Genomic DNA, 27,557 nt, shown 5'->3' with positions numbered 1-27,557 from the left:
TGTGTTCTGATAGAAAGCATTAATATAGAAAAATTGGATACATTGGCACATAAAAGCTCTTTTTTGAGTTATGAATAAATTATCCACTAAACAGGGTTTTAATGAAGCATGGAAGAGTTAGATTATAGCATTTTAACTCTAAAATCACAAAACAACTTGTTTAATCTAAGATACCAGTGATTATAAAGGGTAACTTGTTGATTCTTCATGCCTTTATCTAATGTAGCTAAAGTTGTGACTGGGCTTTTCGTCAAAGGAAATGACTGATGCCAGCCGAGATTGAAAACGGCATCAGCAATAACACGAGGGAACGGCAGATATCCCAGAGTGCTCTTGGTGTGGTATATGTCTTGTGTGCTCAGCATGATTGAAAAGACAGAGAAAAGGAAAATGAGTTTGCCATTGTTCTGTCTCTCTCAAGGTCTAGTTCTTTCTGTCGCTCTCTCTCGGCTTCCTTCAGATATTCAGATATAAAGTAAAGCTACAGACCTGTGGCCATAAACAGACAAATATACTGTAAGTAGGTCATTCTACTATAAGATTAATGTCTGTAGTGTTTCCACATACATTATTAAAATAATCTTTTTTTAAGATTAAACTTTTTTTTTAAACTATTTTTTTAATGTTTTTGCAAATTGACCCTTCACAAAGCTCCACCCCTTTGGTTACTGTTGCTTACTTCATAGGAATGAACTGGAGGTGTCTGTAAACAATACATCGATTAATGTAAACAGCCCACTGCGAACATCTTTGTAATTTGCTTCAATCCTTTCAAACTTTATGAATGATTATTTTTGGTTTAAGTGCTGTGTGTAAAGGAACTGGAAGCAAACAGAGTACAGGTGTTTCTAATGCATGTAGTGCCATCTGCTGTTAAAAACGATTCGAGAGAGTATCGCGATACATCTGAAAATATCACAATCGCTCCAGATTCTTTGTATCGGGAAACAAGAAGTGATGTATTGTCCCAGCCCTAGTAAACAAGATGATTTTCAGTAAAATGTGCTCAGGAATGTAAACAAATATTGTATTGTTATTATATTTGATGGAATGATTTTGTCACATTTGAAATGTTTTTTATGCTGCTTATTTATGTAGAATGAAAGTGAATGGGAACAAATACCGCTTAGCTCCAAAAATGACAAAAACATTTATTTATTTATTACATTATTTATTACATTAATTTATTTATTTTTTTGCTCAAAATGTTTATGCAAATTGCCCCTTCGTGAAGCCTGTCTATATAGTTTTTTTTTTTAATTTTTAGTTTATTAAATTTTAGCTATTTTAATACTTAAACTAAATGAAAATGAGAAATGTTGCTGAACTAAAATAAGTTTGTATTTATATTTTATTTATTTATTTATGGTTTTAGTTAATGATAATAATCCTGGTCTGCTGATGTCATAATAACAGCTTAAAACTAAAATCTAAAAATAAAACTAAAATCTTTAAATTAATTTTACATTCAGAATAATGGTAAAATACAATAATTCATTTTTATTTTAATTTAAAGCATTATTTTTTCTTAGCTGTTTTGTATTGCTTACATTCATAGCTTGATATTAACTTTTTTTGCTCACCAGTCACTCTGGCTAGTGGTTTTCCAAAGTTACTAGCCACTCAGAATTTTCACTGGCCACAATTTTGACATTGATACCATGGGTAAAAACTGCCATATAGATATTTTTAATATTATCTCATAATTTGACAGCAGGTATATTAGGCTGCTGTCACTTTAACACCTGACACACGGATCTATTATTCTGTTACACATGCATTTTCTTTCTCAACTGTTTACGTTGACTTAAAACATTGTTTTTGTCTTGTAAACCGCCAAGACTGGCATTTTGACATTATTTTGTGTGTATTTGACTGTATAAGCGCAATAAGCAGTGAAAAAAGAACTCAATTTTGTGCTGAGAGTTGGCTTTATGTGTGCCCACTTTGAGTGTGACAAGAAAATCTGTGGGAATGAGTAAAATTATGTGCAATACGCGTAACCCCACGCCAAAATTTAACGAGTGAGTGAAAGGAGGCAGATTTGTGTGTCAACTCACTGTTGGAGAGATGAGAGAGCGAGAAAGCGCAGCTGGTATCGTATATCTATTCTGCAGAAAATGAGTATTGGAAGCGTTTCAGATACTTCAGTATCGATATGTATCGAAAAAATAGATTTTTTTGACAACACTACACTTAGTTTATTATTTCAGATGCCTTTTTAATTGAAAAATGTATATATTATACCGAAAATTCAACCCGCCAAAGTGGCTAGTAGGAGTGACTGCGTCACACACCAATGCTGAAATCCACCCGCATTTGGAGGGTGTTAATGTCAAGCCCTGCTTACATTGTATAAATAAACTTCTCATTGTAGAACATTCTGATGTCTGGATTTGGCTTCCAAACCTCTTTATTAATCCTTCTGCAGGATGAAATGTGTGTTTGTGTTTCTCAGTCACAATTATGTCACACATTTCTGGCAGTTGTCCACCGATGGAGGGTTCTGGCATTGCAGTTGGAGCTAAACAGGACTCGGGCGTCACTTCATGACACTGAAGCTCTGATTATATTTGAAAGATGTAGAGCAGACCCTCAGAAAGAGACTTTAGTAGTCCAGAGAATTTCACTTTAGGCGAGAGGTCAAGAAGTATGTATTTTCAGGAAGAGTGAATTGCTACACCCCAACTGACTGTGTGTGTGTTTGTGTGTGTCTGAGCTGGCATACAGATGCTAGAGTCAAAACGGGAAACACAGACGCTTACATAACCTGGTAATGGAGGGGATGTTTGGCTGTCATAGCAAACTTAAATACTCTTTCTCCCTCTCACAGCCACACAGATCAGGTTAAGCCTTTACATTCAACATATCTTCAACATCCACAGATCATGTGTAAGTGAACTCTGTGTTGACACTCTAGGGAACATTCTAGACCTGTTTTGCACCCCTGACATATCCAGCATAGCAGATATAACTGGAATACACATGGCAGTTGCAAACAGGGCGCTTTTCACAGTGTCAGCAGCCTAAAGCTGTCATAGACTGTCATTGACTGCTTGCTCAGTGGATGCTAAAGCTGTTTGGGTAACGTTTACATAAAGGAATAGTCATAGGCTGTGTCCAAAATCGCCCTTATACCCTTAAATAGGGCACTATTTGAGAGAACATCCATTTGTAGTGGTATCCGAAACCGTAGTGGACGTTATCAGGTGCACTCATTCAATCCCGTAATGCACAGCAATAACGAGTGTACAGCTGATGTTCACTCAACGGCTAAAGAATACCCATAATGCACAGTGAATGTTGTGCCAAATGGCGCCCACAGCTGAATCATCCATCCATTTTCCAAACCGCTGGTCTAATGTGGGTACAGCTTAATAACAATCAGGTATAAATTCCTTTTTTAATTTATTAAATTGTTTAATTAAGGTTTATACATGCTAGTTTCCATGACAGAGTTCAAATTAAATCTTTTCATTACTACTGGAGCTGCCAGTTTGCTAAGGATCAAATAATTATTAAACATGTTATTTTTATTATTAATTTTGCATGAAAAATATTGATGTATTTATTATTTATAAATGCATACATTAAATATTTATTTAGATTATTAATTTATGAAAAATATTAATTTGCATGGCAAATATTTATTTATTTTTTATCATTTATTTTTTATCAATTAATACATACATGTTAAATATTTATTTATTTATTTTTATTGCTTTTATTATTTATTCATGTATAAATACAGATGTTAAAATGTTTTATTTATTTTATTCATTTATAAATACATCACAAATCTTTTTTTATTTATCAATAAGTACATACATGTAAAATATCATTTTTATTTTATTATTCAATTTATTTATTTATTATTTTTATGTAGTAAATATTTATTAATTCATAAATCGTTATTCTCTAAAATCACTTCCAAATATGACATATGAAGACATGTCACACCCAATAATAATCACAAACAACACATGAACTACTTTCACTGTGCTTTTCTGCCATTTTTGGAGCTGCATTTCACTTCCCACAGAAGAAATTAAATCATCCACGTCATTCCTTACAGGCAGATTGAAGCAAAATTAGCGGATTATAAGATTTTTACAGATCAAAGTGCAACAGAGGAATCAGTTTCCTCACCGCAGCGACCGGTAGCAGCTCTGTCTGTATTTATAGAGCCACGGTAAGGGGCCGAGCTGTTTGGCCGAGTGCCTGCTTTTCGATCATCAAATTTACAGGCCAGGCCGAGACCCCCAAGAGCCTTAGCGGTGATTTATGAGCCAAGCTCCCCTGCTCGCCTTCCGCTAGATCGTCACAGTGCATCATTCAACACCATCCTAGCCAAGACACTGCGCTCGACTCGTGCAAGGATCTGCCCCGTCTCTGCACACACAGCCGTAGAAAGGAAGAGAACCTGTTGACCAGGGATGGTCTGACTCCGTAATTGAGATTGCAGCTCAAATCAGATCAGACGCAGTGAATATCATGCTGGAGGGAGATAAAAACAGGATGAGGAGAGGAGAGAAACCTTGAGAAATGCACAGATGAGAAGAGCAGGACGGATCTTTGTGTTCTTGTTGAATCACAAAAGCTGGATAGATAGAGCTCCCGTCCCGTCATGGACTTGAACTACAACCCAGGTGGGTGCCATGGAAACTGAACCTGTTTGTCTGGAAGTGCAGTTGCTCAGGAAGCTTTTTATTGGACAAAACGAACAGGGGAGGAGAATAAATCAGTGAATAAATTTGCGATGCTAGCTCTTACTATTACTGCTTTTACTATTAGTGTTCAATATGACTATATTTTCAAAACTAACTTAACACAAAATGTGTACAATCATGCATAGTTTTACAATAAAGGAGAACCCCAAGCCATATCTACAGACAAGAATATCTCACCTAGCAACACCCTAGCAACCATCTAGAACACCAAAAATTGTAAAAATGTAGTTTTACATTAGAATATTCTCATGCTTGACATTTTTACAACTGCATATCTGCTAGCTGTGTATTTTATGAGGTGCATTTTTGATTGAGTTCTTTGCATGATTATTTGCTTGCATGAATAAGAAAGATGAAAGACTGAGCTTTAGGGAGATTTCTTCCTGTCTCTCTGTTGTCTTTCTGGCTCTGTGGTTAAGTGCTTCATTCTTGGAGTGATTTCAGAGCCAATTCAGATGCTTTTTGGCTCGCTCTCCTTATCTTTGTGCGTTCCATTCTTTAAAGGCTATCTGAAGGGCTGACGTGGCACTTTGGGGTGTCAATGCTCTCTGACGGTTCCTCTTGCACCGCTGTAGCTCTGGTAGATTAAAGAGACCATATATGGAAAATAGGATTTTCTTGCCATTTTAAAAGAAGAATTAGATCATTATGTTGGAATACACCAATATCCACACAGACTATTTATGAAAACTAAAATGCACAAATTGCTCGTCTTAAAGGGTTAGTTCACCCAAAAATGAAAATTCTGTCATTAATTACTCACCCTCATGTCGTTCCAAACCTGTAAGACTTTCGTTCTTCTTCGGAACACAAATTAAGATATTTTTAATAAAATCTGAGAGCTTTCTGTCCCTCCATTGACAGCTATGCAACTACTACTTTTACGCTTCAAAAAGTTCATAAAGAGATCGTAAAACTAATCCATATGAATAGAGTGGTTTAGTCCAAATGATGAACAGATTGAATTTAGGCTTTTATTCACATATAAACATTGATCAGCGAACATAAACAGAAGGTCAACCATACTTGCTTGACGCGCAAAAACAAACCTAAATGGTCCTTGCAGAAGCTCAGATGTGCTGCGTAACACGCGAGAATGAATCTCATTGGTTCTCGCATGTCAAACAAGCATGTTTGAGCTTCTGTTTAGCTGAAAATGCTAGGTGCTCTGCTGAAAACGCCTATCCGTGAGCCCTTGAGAGCGCTTTGGTAGTGCAGCATTTTTTTTTTCAGTTGAGACTTTGCTTGCTATGATATGGAAAGTGTTACTAGTATCTCATTTCACAGATGGTTTGTTTCTTTAGTGTTTCTATATAAAAAATGACGATACAATGTAAAGTATTTGCTATGGCTCATTTTAAATTATTTTGTTCCATTAATTTTCTTGTTGTTGTCATCTGTTGACGTTGAACAAGCAGATTGTGGTGATTGGTCGGTGTTGTATTTGTCCCGCCCCTTCTCCTCTGTGATTCGACGGCTGGGTAAAACGTGACAGTGACGAGCGCTGCGTTTTACCCAAAATTGAACATTCTTCACCTCTCAGCAACCGGTAAAAAAAATGCAGAGCGCTCAGCACTTCAGCATGAAATAGACGCTCAGCGCCTCTTTACGCTTCTGCCGTTTTAAAAACGCAGTGCTCCCATTGAAAACAATTAGAAAAATATGCTTGCCTCGGGAAAAAAAAGCTTTGGTGGACACATAGCCTAACTTATGTGTTCGTTGATGAATGTTTATGTGAATAAAGGCCTAAATTAAATCATATAACGCAATTGTGTCTCTTCAGAAAATCTGCCCAATTGATATGGATTAGTTTTACAATCACTTTATGAACTTTTTGAAGCATCAAAGTGGTAATTGCTTAGACTGTCAATGGAGGGACAGAAATAATAATAAAAATAAAAATAATATTTCATTAAAAATATCTTCATTTGTGTTCTGAAGATGAACGAAAGTCTTACAGGTTTGGAACGACATGAGGGTGAGTAATTAGTGACATAATTTTCATTTTTGGATGAACTAACCCTTTAACTGTTATGATGTCACAACCATGTGACTGCTCACATTTAGACATAAACACAAGTATTCAGCAACTTGGCCAGGCATTATTACTCATCTCCCATGCAAAGATTGTAACCAATTATAACAAAGGTAATACTGGTGTTTATATCTAAATGTGAGCAGTCACATCATAACTGTTGTTATTCAGTGTGACATCATAACTGTTAAAGGGTTAGTTCACCCAAAAAATGAAAAGTGTCATTAATTACTTACCCTCATTTTTTTCCAAATATGGAAGACTTTCGTTCATCTTTGGAACACAAATAAAGATATTTTTAATGAAATCTGAGAGATTTCTATCCCTTCATTGACAGTCTACACAACTACCACTTTGACGCTACAATATGATTCCCTTCTATTTGTAGGTCTCGTTTGTAAACATTTGCATGGTCTACGTGTATATCAGTGTAATTATTCACCTCATTTTATTACACAAGGATGTTAAATCCTCTGGCTCCTAATAGCTCAAAGGTGAATATTATGTCCAGAGCACAAGTACTCAAGAATGTAAGATGATTTTTCAGTGTTGTGAGCATAGGGGAGACATAAAGGCATGTCTGCTGCATTTCCCATGGTCGTTGTTGAAGACAGACCTGTCTTATACATCCAGTCCCCAAGAGACTGTGCAGTCTACATTAGATTAGCAGATGTCATGATTCTCATCTCCTAGTGAAAGCTGTCAACACTTTTTAAGGGGGTTTGCGCTGTCCTGCAGAGATTTTACACACATTTCGAACTGTCAAAGTTGGTTAGACAGAGATAGAGAGACAGAAAGAGAAAAAGTAATTGAATAGGACAGAATAGGATTTGTCATAATGTCAGACCGGAGTCTGTGACTGGTTGAGATAAGGTTCGACTACTTCCCCTGTCAACGACCCTTGTGAGGCCTTCAACAAAAACATCCAGTTACAAGGATGTTTAGCGGATGCAGTGACATGTGATATTGAAATTGCAGCGGTCATCCATCAACTGCAGTACTCGTCAGAAATGATGACATTTACTTAAGCAGTCTCAGTGTGGGATTATTAGACAGGGGGAAAGCAGCACTGTTCAAAAAATTACATCTCTGTTTCTTATGGACAGCCTGTAGGAGAGAACAATCTCAAATTAAATCTTTAATAACCCAGTTGTGCCAATGAGAGCAAATTCACAGACTTCTGCTTCTGTGATTGATATAAAATGTATATCATTAATATGTATAATACATAATATGCAAATATAATTAATATATCATATGAAAAAAAATATAATTATAAATATATATAATAAAATAATAATGATCAGTTTCTAAACCTGTCAGTAGATAGGTGGGTGGAGAGGATATGGTGAATGTCAGACAGTTTTCTGAGGAAAATAGCCAGCGATGTAAGGTGGAGATGTCCCCTTGTCTTCTCTTTCTCACCTTGCCTCTCTTTTATATCCCTGTCTTTTATCTCTTGTCAGATTTGTGATGTGAAGAGATGTTAAGGTACAAAGTCTGTAACCTCACACTTCTAAAGTCTCATTCTGAGTCAGAGCCAAGAGTCACAAGGTCACGTGGAGCCCTTGGCTGCTTCTAAAGATGGTGTCATTTCACCTTAGCATCTGCACAGCTGGTTGGCCTGTGGCCCAGAATGATAAATGATGTCATAAATAAGACTTTAATCCTATGGTGTTTCACTTTTAATTATCTTTTTGTGAGGTTTACAGAATCTCATTTGAACAAACTATAATTTTTAAATGTCCAATACTCCTTACACAATGCCCTTGCAACTGCATTGCAGTGCTCTGATTCATTTAAAATGCCTTTGAAACTGCATAGCAACCCCCAGCAACCACTCACAGCACTCTAATAGCACAATTGCAACATTCTAAAAACACTTAGCAACCAAATTATGTTGCTGTGACAAACACTCAAAGCACCGTAGTTTCAGCAACCATTCACAATACCCTAAATGTATTGCAACCACACAAAACACTTCAGCAACTTCATAGCAACCCTCTAGCAACCACCCATAACATAGAATAGAAGAATTGCAACATTCTATATTTAGAACACCTTAGCAGCCACCTAGCAACTTCTAGCAACCACATTACATTGCTTTAAAAAACACTCAAAACACTTTAGCAACCACATAGCAAAGTCTCATCCACCCACAACACCCTAGTAACTGCATTGCAATCACTCAAAACACCTTAGCAACTGCATAGCAACACCCTAGCAACCACAGCAGAATTGCTACATTCTAAAAACACTCAAAACCTTAGCAGCCACCTAGTAACCACATTACATTGTTGTACAAACCACTAAAACACCTTAGCAATTGCATAGCAACACCCTAGCAACCACATTACAATGTTATACAAACCACTAAAAACACCTTAGTAGCTTCATAGCAACACCCTCGCAACCACAGCAGAATTGCTACATTCTAAAAACACTCAACACCTTAGAAGCCACCTAGCAACCACATTACATTGTTGTACAAACCACTAAAAACACCTTAGTAGCTGCATAGCAACACCCTAGCAACCACAGCAGAATCGCTACATTCTAAAAACACTCAAAGCCTTAGTAACCACATTACATTGTTGTACAAACCACTAAAAACACCTTAGCAACTGCATAGCAACACCCTAGCAACCACAGCAGAATCGCTGCATTCTAAAAACACTCAAAACCTTAGTAACCACCTTGTAACCACATTACATTGTTGAAAAAACCACTAAAACACCTTAGCAACTGCATAGCAACACCCTAGCAACCACTGCAGAATTGCTACATTCTAAAAACACTCAACACCTTAAAAGCCACCTAGCAACCACATTACATTGTTGTACAAACCACTAAAAACACCTTAGCAACTGCATAGCAACACCCTAGCAACCACAGCAGAATCGCTACATTCTAAAAACACTCAAAACCTTAGTAACCACCTTGCAACCACGTTACATTGTTGAACAAACCACTAAAAACACCTTAGCAACTGCATAGCAACACCCTAGCAACCACTGCAGAATTGCTACATTCTAAAAACACTCAACACCTTAGAAGCCACCTAGCAACCACATTACATTGTTGAACAAACCACTAAAAACACCTTAGCAACTGCATAACAACACTCTAGCAACCACTGCAGAATTGCTACATTCTAAAAACACTAAAAACCTTAGCAACCACCTAGCAACCATCCACAATACACAAAATGCATTGCAATTGCAACCATTCAAAAACCTGCAATTGCACTGCAGCCACCTAGCAACATCCTAGCAACCACATTACATACTGTAGCTGTACAAACCACTGTAAATAAACCCACCTACAACACTCTAGCAACTGCATAGCAATACCCCAGAAAACACCAACAGCATATCTAAAAAACATCCCATCTAGCAACACCCTGGCAACACCCTAGCATCTGCATCGAAATGCTCAGAACACATTAGCATCACATATTTCCACAGAAAATGTAAAAAAAAAAAAAAAAAGTTTAGTTTCCCTGGAAATTTGTTGACACCTCCAGCAGGTACACTGATTTGCATGACACAAAAATACAATGTAGAACACAAAGTGTGCTGTATGTTCATGTATGGGGTGTTTTGGGGTGTACGCGTGCTTGTTTTTGCCCGGATCTTGCTGAGAGATAATGAGGTAATGACATTACAGGGTGTTTCCTAATGTCCTAAAGCCTAAATCTATGATCGTCAGCATTTTCTCACTAGCTCTATCTAAGCCCTATCTTACTGGAGATCTCAATCCCACAATCCCCTCTGTTCTCTACAGGCTCTCCGTTCTGGCAGCTTACATTGGCCAGCAGCTTTGCCAGAGCAAACAAGCTCGATCTGGGCTGGTAAAGCAGACGGGAGCGCTCGGGGATTACAATACAAACATTCTTATCAGCTGTCCGAACGCTTTTGGGCCGGACGCTGCGTAAGAACTGTTATAATAATCCGAGCAGGGCCAGCCGCTTGCCAGAATGTGTATGTACATATTCAGGTATATTTTGAGGACATATTTGCTTCTGGAAGTGAATGAAATCTGACAGACTCTTTCTTTGAGGATGCTCACATTTGAAAAATCAATTAAATACAGCAAGTATTTTTTAAAGGGGTCATGACATGGATTTTTTTAGTATTTAAAAGGGGTCATGAATTGAGAAATCAACTTTTCCTTGAGCTTTTGATATATAAGAAGTCATCGTACTATAAGAATATCCTGTAAGTTTCAGAACTGAAAACTTCCTTGTTAGTCCAATACAAGCTTTTATTGACACCAGGCCCTACTTCATTATTTCAGCGTTAGCCCCGCCCCCTGGCCTGTTAGTGAGATGACAAGGAGAGAAGAGCGATACAGGACAAAAATAACATTACCTTTCAAAGGATCCTAATGCTAGGAATATGGTTATTTATTTTCAACCATATGAATGTCTCAGTTGAGCTTTATTTATTTGTATTCGGTACATTTCACTGTGGATTCTTTGGTAAATCAATCGCATTCCGGTGCAGGCTTTGCAAACAGATTTTTATGATATGGAATCGACAATAATGCAACAACATGTAAGTAACTGTGTTAATTCTAACGCCTGATCTGATATGTAATGATTCATGTACAGTCAGATGTTCTTTGTCTGTGTCACTAAATCAGTTAAATGGTCAACTTCACGTTGTTTCTCTTAGTAGGATGAAAAAAATCTGTTATTTAAATGGTGATTTAAATTATATATAAAAAGCGATCAAAGAACGCTCCCTTTACAATCGCAGGAGCTGTCAATCAAACAGCGCAAGTTTATTAGTGACAAAGCTCCGGTTTTATTCAATAAATCTCTTAGTTACATCACATTTACACTGTTAGTTATGATGAAAGCATGTGTTAGTGTGCAGAAATTGAGTTGCAATGATGTGATCTCTGCTTTTGTGCCCTCAACAATATGTCTGTGATTGGCTACAATGTTCATCACTGCAACCTTTCATGCCACAATCTAAATATAATGTCATAGATCTAAATGTAATGCTAATCAACACTTTTCACGATTAGTTAACCTTGAAAGCTATAATAGTAAAAACGTGCTAAAAGTTTTTGAGAGCGTATTACTTAGCTATTTCATATGCAAAGATGTTAGCCAATCACAGCAGTTACACTGAAGTCTCACAGCAGACACGCCCCTTAAAACAGAGCGATCAAATAAGAGAGCTAAAATCAGGGTATTAAAAAATGCCTTTTATTTCAAAATTATGACAATTTTTGATGTAAAAAGCATACTAACATTATAAGTGCACCCCAGGAAACATTATAAAACAATAAAACATGTTCCATGAGGTTTATGTTATATAATGTTAAAGCTTTTTTTCCACAAAAACAACAACAAAGATATATGCATACATTTTTAACCATCATTCTGACCCTCTGTCTGAAATTTTAAGGGGCGAATCTTTTAAAGCTTGTCAGTAAACGGATGAAGGTTTCTTTGCGAACTCTCCATTACACTATGCCTCATTTACAATCTGCATTCAAATGCTCCGAACAAACATATTATAATATTAAAACGTTGATGATTTTAATGGGTTCTAGTTTTGATGAGACACAATGCTCGTGTCTGGTGTAGACAGGCGTTAAGCGACTGAATGCCAGTGGGCAGTAAAACTATTCGTCAGTGTCTTCCTCTAGAGGCAGTCATATGGAAATATATTTGTCCATGTGAAAAAGATGCCATAGATCTCAGAATATTCAAACGTTTTTGGAGCTTGGTTAAATAAATGCTGATATTGGTTAAATGAATGTAGGATTAAAGTTTTGCTGCTTTGCCTTTGAGATATTGCTCAGTTTCATATTTCACTGGTTGAAAGATACAGTTGGCATTGATTGGTATTGCGATTTGCCTCAATCTGTGTCTGTTGTCTGACAGCTGGAGATATTGAGCCCTATGTTTTGTCTACAGAGGCCTATTGATTCGATCAGGCTGTTAGCTCAAGGGATTCACACCAACACCATAATGTGCAGTTCTGCCTTCAAGTGTCATGTTGACATTGATAAATCATAAATTACAGATGCTATATGTGATATCCACATGCACAATGCATGTTGCGACTGTCTTGCTGGTTATATCTGAGATATTTGTCTCTCATATTGATTTGACGCTGCATTTCAGGGCAGGGACGCAGTGGAAACTGTCTGATAGATTGATGTGTGCAGTGTCAGATTGTTGCTCGAGGCTCTACGAAGGAATTTGATCTTGGAAATGTAAATGTTCGAGCGCAGTGCAGAAATGAAATGTTTATGATTGTGTGAATAATGATCTCTGGAGCTGCGCACAGGGGTTTAAGACAGCTTGTGCTTTATTTGTCTCTGCCGATGGCGAATGAAAAACGATAACTGGGATATGCAGGAAGTACAAGTGTTCCACACACTTTAACTTATGCTGCTATCATGTGTGTTTCTTAGATTTTGATTAGGTAAGCATCACTATTTATACTTCAGGGATTCAAACTGAATATTAAATATACATTTTTCCAAAGTGAGTTGGGCCTTAGCGTTAGCGCTCTGGTTGTGCCTTGTGAATGTGACCTCAGGGGATGCATTGGTAACTGACACAACATGTGCTGTGACAGGTGTTTAGTGCGTTAGCCTGTAGAACTCAGCTCTGGGTTTCCTTTAGAAAGTCCCGTCTGTTATACAGGGATTATGTTCAGTCTTCCTGTCAGTGGGAAACGGGAGTCTCTTCCGATAACCTAAAACAGAATAACGCAAGCAGTGCTTGCAATGTTTGAGTGCTGATGCAAACAAATTCTGTATTATAAAGTATACTACCAGTCAAATGTTTGAGACACACTTGACTAAAATTTTTCAGGTTTATGCTTAAATACTTTAAATTTGTTTTGTAGATTAAAAAAAATTGTGCCAGCCAGTTTTGGGTAAGTTACTCTAAAGAAATAATTAATTACTAGCTACTAATTATGTCTTCAACAGTGCAATTCGATTACTGTACTAATTACTCTCTATAAAAAGTGTTGCATTACTTATTACTAATTACTTTCTTAAATCTCATATCAACCTTGACCAGTTAAACAGTACATATCTTTCAAATAAATAATATAAAATTGCAAAAATTATTCTTGAACCGACCAAAGTATTTCAAGGGAGAAAGTTACATTAAAAACATACATTTTAACATTAAATGTTAAATTTTGATGTTAAATCCAATATTGTTTTATATAGAATTGTTCTATAGTCTATACCATATTTAATGTAATTACATCAGAAGTAATAATAAAGAGTAAAAGGTTTTACAGTAATTAATTACTTAGTAATGCATTACACCCAAAACTGGCGGAAGCTTATGATGTCTTTACATCATAATTATAAGTGTATTTTATTTTATTTTATTTTATTAAAAATATTAATGTATTATTTAAATGAATTAACATAATTATTTAAAAATACATATAAATATATTTAGAATTCATAAGTAACTTGGAACAGTTTATTTTTGTCTATAAAACTAATTTAATTTTCATTTTATTAAATTATTCATTTCTAAAAAAAAATTTTCTCTACATTTTATCCATACTTCCGTGAGTGTTAAATCATAGTTTTGAAGATTAGTTTTTACTATTATAAAAAGTGGAAAAATAATAAAGAATTAAATAAAAATAAAGATACAAATAAATTTTGCTAGCTTATGAATTTCTTAATAAACTATTTTATTTTATTTATTATTTACTATTTTATTTATATATTTTTAGAATTAATTAGATGGTACAATTTATTTTTGTCCTCAAAACTATTAATTATTAATTTATTACTTTTTACATGGATAAGTTGCATAAGGAAGGTTTTTTGGTCTCCTTTTTTTCCATACTTATCGCCACCTTGGAATTATATTTCTATCTGCATTCTGAGCAGTTTTGAGATATTGAGCTTCGAAGTTTTTGCATTCCATACTCTGCAGTCCCAAAATTTAAAAAACTTAAAAAATCACATAATGTTGTCACAGAATAAAAATATGTGAATAACTCAATTTATATGTGAATAGCTCAATTCCAAGGTGACTATATATTAATTAATGGTTTTGATAGCCCTAACCCTATTATTTAAAAAAGTGGAAAATAGTTATAATAAAGAATGAGATTTTAGTAGTATAGACATGGCAGACATTAGGTTGTCAGTAAAGTTAATGCTGATAAATTACCCCTTTGTTTTTTAAGAAGTAAACTCATTCTCAGCTTCAGTTGTTATTCATTTGTGAATTGTTGTGGAATATTGATTTTAGAGTGTTTTTATATTGGTAGCACCAATTTTCCACCAGTTTCATGAGTCAAGATCCCCAATTATCTGATTCCCCATCAGCAACTAGTGTACCGTATAAATCTCTCCCACAGGTGTGTCAGACTTCAAATAACATTAATCCTTTGTCAATCCCTTCAGGCAATGAAAAAGGGACATATAGTGTGGAAGATGTTCACTGATATTAAAGTCGGGCCTGTGGCTCTCTGACAGACAGACCTGTGGGGAGGAGATCTTTTAGTAACTTAATACATTATGGGTAGAAGTACCTAATGGAGTAAATTACCTAATAGTTCAATTACCTGTTCTCTGTGATTTACTACGACACTTGCGGCTGTGACAATAAATCATTCCTCCATTGCAACCTTGGGTCTTGCTATTCCAACCAGTGCAGGTGTTATCTGTGTACCAGCCTGGAAATAAACCACAGCGTCTGCTTGAGGCTCTAGAAGTCGGTCCTGGAGGGCCACTGTCCTGCGGAGTTTAGCTCCAACTTGCCTCAACACACCTGCCTGGAAGTTTCTAGTATGCCTAGTAAGACCTAAACCCTTTCTCAGTATGCGTTCTTGTCTGTACTTGTGTTCTTATGGACTTCGTCATCAGTTGCTGCCCAAGTACTGTTCCTATTCAAGTTTACATCTAGCCAAGTACAGTTCAAATCCCCAGTTGTGTTCTTTGCTCTGCTCCTTTTATCGAGGATGCATCTGGAGGTGACTTGCGCGAACTTGAGACAGCCTGGTATCCCAGAATGCATCTCGCACTAACCAGCAAGCGTCAATGGCGGAGGAGAAAACAGTCTTTCAAAGTTTTTCAGTTGAGAATGTAGACATTGTAGCTCAAATCTGTGGTTTATTTATAAAGAGAGTGCCTATTTGAAAATGTGCTTCGCCGTTTTCAGAGTTGTGAGATCCAGGCGATGTACCCCGCCGAGAACAGCCTAACCCCAGCTAGTCCTTCTGACATTTGCCGCTGGCTCTGATGTCTCTATAATGGTTAAATGCTTGTCTTTATTTTCTATTGTATAAGCTTCTTTGAACTACCAAAGGATGCAAGTCCGAACTTTGCATACTTGGTATTGAGAAACGCCTCTTGATTAGCTGGTTCAAGTGTGTATAACTGGGGTTGGAGCTGAACACCCCTGCTCTAGAGAGACCATTAAAACCGCTAAGACTTTATTAAGCACCCAGGCTGAGAAAGTTGATAGAGTGGACTGTTGCTTTGGTTGTTTGTCTCCCCTGATAGCTTTTAACTGGTTTATTAACATTCATTAATGGCAAAGGTTAGCTTCACATAATGAAGTCAGAGCACTAGGAATGTGATTCAGGGTGGTTCACATAGCTTTTTCTCAAATTTATCCTCACATTAGTTATTGCTCTGGCAAGCATCCATGTGACTATTGATCATTATGTACAATGAAATTAATATGTTAAGCCTTTGTACTGTTGTTTTACTATTAAATTTGCCACTTTTTTTGTTTTCCCAAGCTTAAGCAATGTGATTAATTTAATCCTTGTTATGTGTTTTCTAGTAGTCGTATCTGATGGATCAGCAGACTTTGAGCAATTCAGCATTACTTATGTGCTACTGACCCTCGTAATATTGATAGTACTCTGTGTACTCTGTAATAGCCATAATAAATTTTGTACAGTAAAATGGGACTGACCCGAACTGAGGCACAGAGGCTGTTTGACCATTTGTCAACATGACCTCTTTTAAACTCAGACACATGATTGAACATAATTCTGATAAAGCTTGGAAAGAGTAGTACTGAGAATTCTGATGCATTTTAGTAAGTTTATTCATTTGTATTGATTCATTGATTTGTTTGAATCGATTCAATGTTTCATTTAAGTCACTATACCAAAGAATTCCCAGATGTCTGTTACATTTTTTTTATATTTATTTAATACTGATGTTTATATGAGCTACCAAAGCACCAAAGTACAGTACTTACAGTCCAGTGATTTATATGATAAATGTTGCAAAGAATATGATATTTATAATCATTTGGATCAAAGAACCAATTCAAAAGAATAATTAACTCATAAAACAAAAGAGTTTTATTGTTATATTGAATGTATTTAATGGGTTTACAACTTGCTAACCTTTCTAGCATTGATAAAATGTAATTAAACAGCACTGTTTGAGAGTGTGTGCATTTGGAAGAGAATTATCTTACGAGTTTATTTGCCTGAACAGTCAAAGACTGTGGGAAGATTAAATTTGCCTCCATACTGTTGGCAGTCAGACATTCTCCAGCAATCCCTTCAGCTGCAGTGAGCCGAGGTCTCATTTCATTTTGCCAAAAAGCTACAAAATAAGATAGAAGAAAGTCTATTTGGAGTTTTTCTCTCTATTCAATATTGTACTGTATGTGACAAGGTTGTCATCATGTCAATACAAAACTGCTGCAGGATTTGAGTCAATCCCTTTACTTGGAGATTAATTCTGCTCAGAAAGCCAGAATTCAGACCAATTAATTCCGGGGGGGTTTTTTTAACATTTTTTTTTTTTTTCACCACCATCAGCATCACCAAACCAATTTGTTGTTCCTTGTCCCTTTTCACAGTTTGTGATGACGCTTTTCAACAGTTATTAACATTGTAAATCTAGCGCAGTTTTTATAAGTTCATTTTTTAAATGTGAATTAATTACACTATACTTTGTCTTATATTACCTTGACATTAAATTACAGAAAACTAGTAAACTCTGATGCGTGAGTGTTTCTAATACAATAGCTGAGGGAGTGAAGACAAATTTAACATCTTTTTCTCTGAACAGCGTAATCAATCTCTCAATGTTTTTTCCCCCCCTCTTTTGAAAAGTCATTGAAACGCTATCATGGATTTTTCTTTTGCTATTGGAGCAAATAGGAATGCAAAAATTATATTTGTTTCCATTCTTCACTATAGAAGTTTACCGAACAACACTCTTAAAATGAAAGTTTCCAAAAGGGTTTTTTTGCAGTGATGGCATAGATAGAAGATCCATTTTGGGTTCCCAGAAGAACCTTTCAGTGAACAGTTCTTAAAAACAATAATTTTTTTAGTAAAAAAAACAATTAATAATCTAAAGAAACTTTTTCCACTATAAAGATCTTTTTGTATAATATTAAAGTTTCATGGATGTTAAAGGTTCTTCATGAAACAATCAATGCCAATAAAGAACCTTTATTATGCACCTTTTCACAAGATGCAAGTCTCACAGAATGTGTCTGTGAAGTTTCAGCTCAAAATACCCCACAGTTCATTTATTATAGCTTGTCAAATTTTTTGTGTGTGTGTGTGTGTCACGTTTTCCAAAAGAGGGTGGAGCTTTAATAGCTCACGCTTCGGTTGTTCAACAACAACCAAAATGACGATTGTCAGTAATGGTGTTCAGCCTTACGTTGTTCAAACCGGACACTGATGGAGAGACTCAGTAAAGTTAGTGGAAGGTTAATGGATAAGTTTATCCAGTTGCTGTGGAGTTGATTAAACTCATCGACTAGCATGTGCCGTCATGTTAATCTTTTGTGCAAATCCAGTGTTGAATTGACCCTCGTTTGTGAAGCAGTCTGGCGTAAAATGGCAGTATGGCAACAACACTCTACTACATCAACTCTTCCTTTTCTCTAAATTTTAGGGTTTGTGATGTCACCAACCCAGGAAGAAGCTTGTTGTAGTCCCTACCAGCTGTTTGTTGTAGTCCTTAAAAAGTGATTTCTGTAAAAGAAAATATCTCCCTTTGCATTGAACTTTGAGCATCGTAACTTTGCAGATGTTGTTTATGCTCAAACAGCAACATTACACACTAACTAAAGTTAAAAAAGTGAAATCATAATCAACGACCCCTTTAAGAGTGCATGACGACTTCCACTTCTGAGAACTCCGGAAAATCACACTATTGGCTGTCGATGCACTCAAATAAAGGTATTTAAAGATAACAAAAATGACCTACTTCACCTTTAAATAACATTTTAAAGCACTTTAGCTACAGATTCTCAGTATTGCTCAGAAGTTGCATCGAATTTCATCTAAATGAGCAGGACGTCTACTTCAGCTCCTTTACAATAAAGATTGGCGTCTGTCCTCACAGGTGAGTGTATGTCTGGTCTCCTGTGCACTTTAGTGTGGTTCGTACGCAAGCTGAGATTACTTTCACATACGTACTGAGTTACAGTCATGAACCTAGCGACCACGTAACCATACACTGTAAAGCATACTCCCCCTGTCATTAAGACACATTGAAGTGCACTAAGTGGTGTCATGTTGTAATGTCAGTGCTAGTTCATTGTGGTTGTCTTTTAGGGTGGTAACTATTCCGGTAGAGATGTATAGAGTTGAACAACTAGAGTAGCCTTTCACCTTTGGCCTGACCTGATCTTTTCAATCTCAGTCTCAATGGATATCCAGTGGGCTATAGATGAGGCTCTTCCGCCGCTGGAGTCGAGCTTGACCTCTCACAATGGCTGATGGGAGCTTGTGGACGCAAGATGTGGATGGAGCTTGTTGATATGAGTCTGTGAGCTGATGGTGGATCAGATAAACCCAGTCTCCCACTTTCCCCTTCTCTGTGGGGGGCACTGAAACCAGACCCCCAGACATGCACTGGAGGAGCTGGAGATATGAGGCTCATTGTTCAAAGAGAGTCGAAGCATTTATCTGCAGTTGGAATGGCGACCAAGTTGGTTCAAACCTGAGAGTCTGCTTGAGTATTTAATCAGGTTGTGTGAAGATAGGTCTTCATCACCCTCATCAGTGCCCCCGGGTTTAACCTCATGTTATCTTAAACAAACTATAAGATTAAAAAGTTCTCCATTGATGTTTCTGGTTAATGATGATAATGGCGTAGATTGTGTAGTACACCCCTGACCTCCTGACTTCTGAGGAAAACACTAGTTCAGCATTCCCTAATAATCATGTATATATAAATGCACGCACACACACACACACACACACATACATATATATATGCAATACGGTATGAGAGGCTGTGCTGTATCGCTTCACATTGTGCCTAACAACGCCCTTCAGCCGTGACTTTTTCACAATACAGCACTAGCCTCAAGTACCTTATTGCTTTTATAAAACGGTTACCACACAATAACAATATGTATCAATACAACTTTCATGAAGTAAAATTTCACTAAAAGCCTTCCTTCCACTGGAAAAAATAGTCCCTGACCGTGAACAGCAACAGAAGTTACATTATTACACCATTAGATGGCGGCAAAGACTGTCTTTATGAGTGTGTCAGTCAGTAGCGAAGATTTTTACATTGAAAATACTGAATTGTTTTGAAAATGGAACAAGACGCAACTGACAAATGCTTTGACTAGCGCTGCCAGTCACAGGAAAACCCCTTAACTGTTAAAAGGACAAGATAATACATCAGACTTTTAAACAGATTTTTTATTACGAACATAGGACTTACCTGAAGGAAAATGCTAAATCTGAATGCAGGTAATAAACTTGTTCAATCGATCTCTTTCTCACAATACTCTTCTACATAATACAGTAAGCTTCAATGAGCAATATTAATTGAGAACGAACAGTGTACGTTGCTAAGTGTGGTTGCTAAGGGCGTTGTGTAGTGATACACAGAACCGTTGGGTGAAGCGGTCATAGCCGCGTTTTATCATGAATAAAACACAGCTATTGACCAATCAGAATCAAGGACAGGAACTAACCATTTATAAATAATTTTATATATGTAAAAGCTGCATTTCTTTGATCAGAGATACAGTAAAACAACAATACTGTTAAATATTATTTTTGTATATATTTCTTATTATTATCAATGTTGAAAACAGTTGTGCTGCTAAATATACGTATATATATATTTTTGGAAACCATGATATATTTTTTTCAGGAATCTTTATACATACATACATATATATGTATGTGTGTGTATGTATATATATTTATATATTGTATACTTTTTAAAAGATATGCTATAAATAGCCACCCAAAACTGCCTTTATATATATAAAAAAAGAATCCTCTGAAACAATTTATTCAAAGGTTTGACTGACAGACTCTCTGGAGAAGGGGCCGTTTTCTCTTCTTTCCTTTAAAGAGATTCTGGGACTGTTTGAAACTCTCTATTGTTCACCAAGTAGAGTCACAGAGAGAGAAGTGGGTGTACCCGACCCCCTCCCCTTCAGGTCTTTCTTCCCTCCTCCTCTGTCCTCACTATGGACCATGTCAGCGCTCCTCACGTCTGCAGGCCCATAGTCTCCTGACAGACCCACTCTCCTTCCAGCTCTTCTCCACTTCTGAGGCCTCTTTTCTGGGATAGGTAGAGCAGGAGCGCTGCTTCATAATGGAGGTGGTGCAACAGGCTGGACATCAGCTATCTCCATTTGGGATATCCGAGTGTCTGTCTGCATCTGCAGGTAATTCTGCTCTTAAACATTCAGTACTGCAGCTGAGAAGGTTTTTAGGGGACAGAATTGTTTTAGTTTGTGGCTAGATTTGCTACAAGTTCAGTTGTATTGATTTTGTCTGATTTTTCCTAGTAGTTTGTGTGTTTAATTGTAGTTTTAGGTCACATTCAGCTTAATTCATATGATTCATAATTCAATCATTATATGGAAACAAATAATTTAGGCCAATCATTTAAACTGAAGATTCATTTCAACGCTCACAGATGCCAGAATGGTTGTATTTGTAGTAATAATCATGTTTGGGCCCTTGTGTCTGTCTGAGTCAGACATTATTTATGAGTTTAGACAATTTCATGAACAACAAACTGTCTCTGCTTTCTTTCCCGCTATCACTTTTTCCTCCAAACAGTCCTAGTTTCTGTGTTTCTTCATCATGATGTTCTCAGATGTGTTGATGGATCTCGGCTGTCTCTGAGTACCTCAGATGCTCTCTGTGTTGTGCAACTCAACTAAGTCTCTGTTAAAATAATACAAAGCCATTAATATTTGCATGATATCCCCATGAATATTTCTCTGCGGCTCCCTTAAGGCTTTTAAAAACAGTCTTCACGGTAGCTGAGAGGAGTTCAAGCTCAACCAGGATGTATGAAATATGTTATGTCTATCCTGGGCAAACAATGCTATACTGCAATTGTCCTTTTTCCTGCCAACTTCTGGTGCTTCCTTAGTGTACAGTGAGCATCAAAATCAAATATTTTTGGTGTTTCACAACACTGTTTTGAGAGGAAAAAAATCATTATCTGTATCTCTGCATTGTTGGTGCGACCACAAAATGATTCCCACGTAACAATGGGCTTATTTATGTGGCTGTTTTGTTAATAAAATGGCTGTTGATCTTTGGGATTAGCAAAGTCAATGATGGGAACACACATAATGGAGCATTTAAGGGTGAGGGGGCGTTTCTGGAGAAGGTATGTGACAGTAATTGCTGCTCACTATAACCCTTTTGTTTGGTTCCACCTGGTTTGAGCCGTCTTATAGCTCAGGTCACTCATTAAAGAGCAGCCGAGCTCATATTTGACGAGACATGTGCACTGGAAGAGACATACAGCACAAAAACATATACATGCCTCCACATTTAGAAGAATACATTTGATCATTTTTTAAAAATATATATACACACTACTGTTCAAAATGTCTCTTATGCTCACCAAGACTGCATTTATTTGATCAAAAAACAGTAATATTGTGAGTTATTATTACAATTTAAAATAGTTTTCTATATGAATAGATTTTAAAATGTGATTTATTCCTGTGAAGGCAAAGCTGAATTTCAGAAATCATTCTAATGTGTTGATCTGGTGCTGGTACCGTCATGCAATTTCATTTTCAGGATTCCTTCCTGAATAAAATTATATTCCTTCCTATTATAAAATAATTTCTAACCCCAAATATTTGAACGGTAATGTATATATTCAATTATGTAAATAGAAATAGTGTATTATGTTTATAATCAACATTTTCTGCCATTTTGGATAGGTTTTGTCCACTTGTTGTAATGCATTATGGGTTCGAAAAGAAATTATCAAAAAGAAAGCTGCTTTTTTTTCACCAGAACGTGCCTATGATGCATTTTCTAGATTTGTGGAACAGATCCTGAGTCTAAACCCTCAGGTCTCATTGGTTTTGTTATTCCCGTGACAGTTCACTCTGCTTCCTTTCAGAGTCCTTTGGCGTGACAGGTTGTCTAGTCGGTTCAGAAGAGCCGTCTGCCCATTGCCCCATGCCATCAGCGGCAGATGGTGTGGGTTTTGAGTTGTTAAAGTCTCAGGGTACCTCAAACACAGACACTGACCCAGAGACTGGAGGTCTTAACAGACAGTGTCTGACTGAAGCTCTTCCCCTTTTATTTTACTACAGTCAGACACAGACACTTTAAGACTTTAATTAGAGGACTGTCAATGAAGAGTTCCCTTCTTCTTTGATCTTATATTAACATAAAACATCTATTACCTGTTTAATATAAACTGTTGCTATATATAATCAATCATGACAACACTCGGAATAATTTTAGCATACTATGGTATATGGCAATGTTAATCTATTTATATCTATGTTGCTGCTGTTGATTATTGCTGCTGCAGAGAAAGTATGGAGCAGATCTAGGCAGGTGGAGCTGGGGGAGGTGGAGGGTTTCAGAGAAACGCTGAAATGCTGCAGGACCAGCTTACAACAAACAATGAACCAGACTGTTTAAAGGTTCAGTGTGTAAATTTTAGCAGCATCTAGCAGTGAGGTTGCGAATTGCAACCAACGGCTCAGTCCACTGCTCACCCCTCCCTTTCGAAGCACATAGAGAAGATACGGTGGCCGACACAGGACAAAGATGTCGTCGTCTGAGACAGCAGAGAGTAGCCAGTCAAACAATGAGGTTTCTTTACAAAGATAAATTAAGAAAATTATATTTACTTAATTATTCAGTAAAACGATGTTATTGCGAATATTATTGTTACTTGTTCATCGTTGTGTCAGTGTTTTATTTGCTGACTTTAGCTAGCTTTTTTGCATGCTAGTTAGTACAAGGTAAGAGTATTGAAGCAGTTAGCTTCTTCGTTCGTATTCAACGTAGTGACGATGCAAGCTGCCTCTAAAAACGCCAACGAAGAAGAAGAACAACAACATAGTGATGAAACACACTCTGTAGAGCAGTTTGTCCATTTAGGGCTACTGTAGAAACATGGCAGCACAAAATGACGACTTCCATGTATGGGGACCCGCTGTGTATGTAGATAGAAATGGCTCATTCTAAGGTAATAAAAGATCTTACACCACTGAAAACATAGTTATGTATATTATATTGCATTTCTGTAAATAGATCCTCCTAAATATTACACACTGGACCTTTAAATGTTGAACAAGCAATGTCTTTGGCTGCAAGATCAGCAGAGGCCAGTCAGCTTGTGCCATGCAATAATGATGTGATTGTATATCTAGTTCATACAACTAGATATTCAAAGTTCTGTCATGAAACTCTAGATGGCGCAGGCTAATAGGTCCTTTAACTCAACCTGTTCATAAACACATCGTTATCTATAGGGCAAAGCTGACTGGTTCCTGCTGTACCAGCAGTTAATGAGCTTGCGTGCTCAACCTTCAAAATACTTTGGTAGAATTGCCTTAGCAGTGCAGCGCGCTTCAGAAACCCTCCACCTTCCCCAGCTCCACCTGTATAGATCTGCTAGGGGTAATTCATGTGCGTTATATTGTACAGCAGCAGAATGTCTTACTTGCTCACAGCAGCGTGTTGTGTATGTATTGGCAGTAGCAAGTCCCGTACTTGCTCTGCAGCAGCAGCCATAACCTACAGCAGCAGCGTAACAGATCTATTCCGCCAAGACCAAACATATCAACATTGTCATACCCATTACCGTGCCAAACACTCAGAGTTGTCATGACAGAAATATATTTCACCTCAGATGAATCTCTGTGTGATGCAGTTAACAGGAGCTATAAATAAAGAAAATGCCTTTGAATCTGCCAACAAAACTTATTTCTGTAGTTTGTCATAATAGGAAATTTCACTGGCTTCTGCCAAATTGCAAATGATATTTGTAATGAAGGTCAGTAGATTAGGAATAGGCAACTTCTCACAATGTCAGGAATGGACAACAGAGAATAGCGCCATTTACTTGGGATTACTGAAAACGGCCACCTTTGGAGATATAATCCTGTTTATTGGTCAAACCTCTTGACAAGCATGAAGTCTCCCTGCTATCTTTTACTTTCCCCGGTAGTACTTGGTTTATCTCATACTATGTTTTCCCAGACAGCAGAGTGAGATTGACATAGTGCCTTTGATTGGATTTACTGACAGAAACAATGGCCTGCGTTATCTGATTGGTAGAGAGCAGGGACTGTGATTAGCTAGTTATTCGTCTTATCTGTATTACGTACCTTCAGATTAGTTCACTCACCTTTGCCAGTAGTAAAAAAGGCCATTGGATTTACAGGCTAATCATTTTTCTTTTATGATAAAACTAAATTGTCAATCTGTCACAACAAGTCTCAACTCAAGAAGTATTAAGTGTTAAAGGGTTAGTTCACCCAAAAATGAAAATAATGTCATTTATTACTTACCCTCATGCTGTTCCACACCCGTAAAACCTTCATTCATCTTCGGAACACAAATTAAGATCCTCTCTCAAGATCCATTAATGTACTAAAAACATGCTTAAATCAGTTCATGTCAGTACAGTGATTCAATATTAATATTATAAAGCGACGAGAATATTTTTGGTGTGCCAAAAAAACAAAATAACGACTTATATAGTGATGGCCGATTTCAAAACACTGCTTCATGAAGCTTCGGAGCGTTATGAATCTTTTGTGTCGAATCATGATTCGGATCGCGTGTCAAACCGCCAAACTGCTGAAATCATGTGACTTTGCGCTCCGAACCACTGATTCGACACAAAAGATTCATAACGCTCCGAAGCTTCATGAAGCAGTGTTTTGAAACCTGCCATCACCATATAAGTCATTATTTTGTTTTTTTGGCTTACCAAAAATATTCTCGTTGCTTTATAATATTAATATTGAACCACTGTACTCATATGAACTGATTTAAATATGTTTTTAGTACATTAATGGATCTTGAGAGAGGAAATGTCATTGCTGGCTATGCAGGCCTCACTGAGCCATCGTATTTGAACAAAAATATCTTAATTTGCGTTCCGAAGATGAACGAAGGTCTTACGGGTGTGGAACGGCATGAGGGTGAGTAATAAATGACATTATTTTCATTTTTGGGTGAACTAACCCTTTAAGGTGCAGTCACTCTAGGATTTGAGCATGCAAACCTCCAGTGAATTTAGGAATTTAGCAGTGGTAAAAAAAAAAGCAGGTTCCTCATCCGAAAACTGATTAAGTTTATGTAAACTGATTATGTTTATGCCACATACAGTATCTGTTTAACTTGGTCTCTCGATCATCCGTAATAAAAAGCACTGAGTCAAATGGATTGCATGTTAATCAAGTGCTGGATTTATTCCATGACTTTCTAAGATCTAGTTTCTAAATGGCAACGTTATCTTCTGACAGCTGCTTGGGCTGTGGGACAGGCAATCCATCAAATTCTCATCAATTATGTTTCATATTTATCATGACAGTGAGTCTGAATCGCTACGTTATTCGGTTTCGCCAGCTATCGCAGGAAGAGGGTGGTCTCTGTGCAAAAATGATAAGCTTTTGAGATCACGACCTGGTTTATTTACATAATTAAATGCAGGTATTAGATGTACTACATTCAGAACATAATGAAATTGTTTTGTTTTATGTACTTTGACTAATAGAGACATGTTTACTGCGTAAACCTTGCCATGGGTTGTAAATCCAAGTTAAGATTATTAGGCCCAAACACAACAGACCGTTTGTGAGTTTGTCTAATCCCTCATGCCACACTCCTTATCAAGACTGTTTCACGAAGGTCACGATCTGCAATTGCCGCAGCTGAAATCCAAATGACGTAATGCTGAATAATCTATTGCGATGTGCAGTAGAGCGATATGATAGCGTTATGACAGCTACAAGAATTGATTCAGTATGTCACTGGTCTCAGAGTGCAGGGAGAAACGGGCAGCTTTCCGTGCAACAACATCAATCATTCATGCCACATTAGCGCTAGGAGACAGAGTTCATCCCTTAGAGCTCGTAAGCATTGCTGTATGACTGAGACTTGGAAAGAAAGCACAGAATAGAGAAGGTGAAATATGTTTTGTTTGCAGGAGTCATGGAACTGCAGCTTGCTAGCTTAATGGAACATACTAGCTGGAGATTACTGTAAACATTCCACCTCGTTCCTTTGCCACGGCAACAGAGGTGCAACACCATGGTGATTCCCTGACAACAGACAACAGTAAACAGCTATCAGGCAACCCCCTGCAGAATGACTGTACGCTTCTTAACATTGCTGCTTGAATCAGTCATTTTTAAGCAGTACATTTGTAAAACTCAGAGTTAAAAGTTCTTATTTGCATATTTATGAGGTAAATCACTTTGGGTCTCATTCATTAATAATTACGTGGATTATTTAGTATTTGTACTTCTCACAAAAAAAATTCACACCACCTCTGCGTACGCA

The 27,557-nt window shown here is 37.0% G+C and overlaps 1 protein-coding gene across 3 annotated transcripts in view; it reads left to right on the top strand.

The window, feature by feature from the left end:
* Positions 1-27,557, top strand: part of LOC127503864 (rho GTPase-activating protein 24-like) — a 125,006-nt gene that overhangs the window by 70,761 nt on the left and 26,688 nt on the right. Inside the window, exon 1 of one of the 3 annotated variants that reach the window (XM_051878038.1) lies at positions 4,401-4,649. The exons of 1 other annotated variant lie outside the window; for it this stretch is intronic. In XM_051878038.1, coding sequence (XP_051733998.1) covers positions 4,628-4,649 — 22 coding nt within the window. In that variant the 5' untranslated portion in view covers positions 4,401-4,627. Of the gene's footprint in view, positions 1-4,400; positions 4,650-21,264; positions 21,428-27,557 lie in introns of those variants that run through there. One more of the 3 variants, XM_051878037.1, reaches the window with a different exon arrangement.

Source organism: Ctenopharyngodon idella, chromosome 21, assembly GCF_019924925.1.
Source record: "Ctenopharyngodon idella isolate HZGC_01 chromosome 21, HZGC01, whole genome shotgun sequence".
NCBI lineage: Eukaryota > Metazoa > Chordata > Actinopteri > Cypriniformes > Xenocyprididae > Ctenopharyngodon > Ctenopharyngodon idella.
The sequence above is the reverse complement of the archived record's forward strand: the minus strand, read 5'-3'. Positions and strand labels throughout refer to the sequence as shown.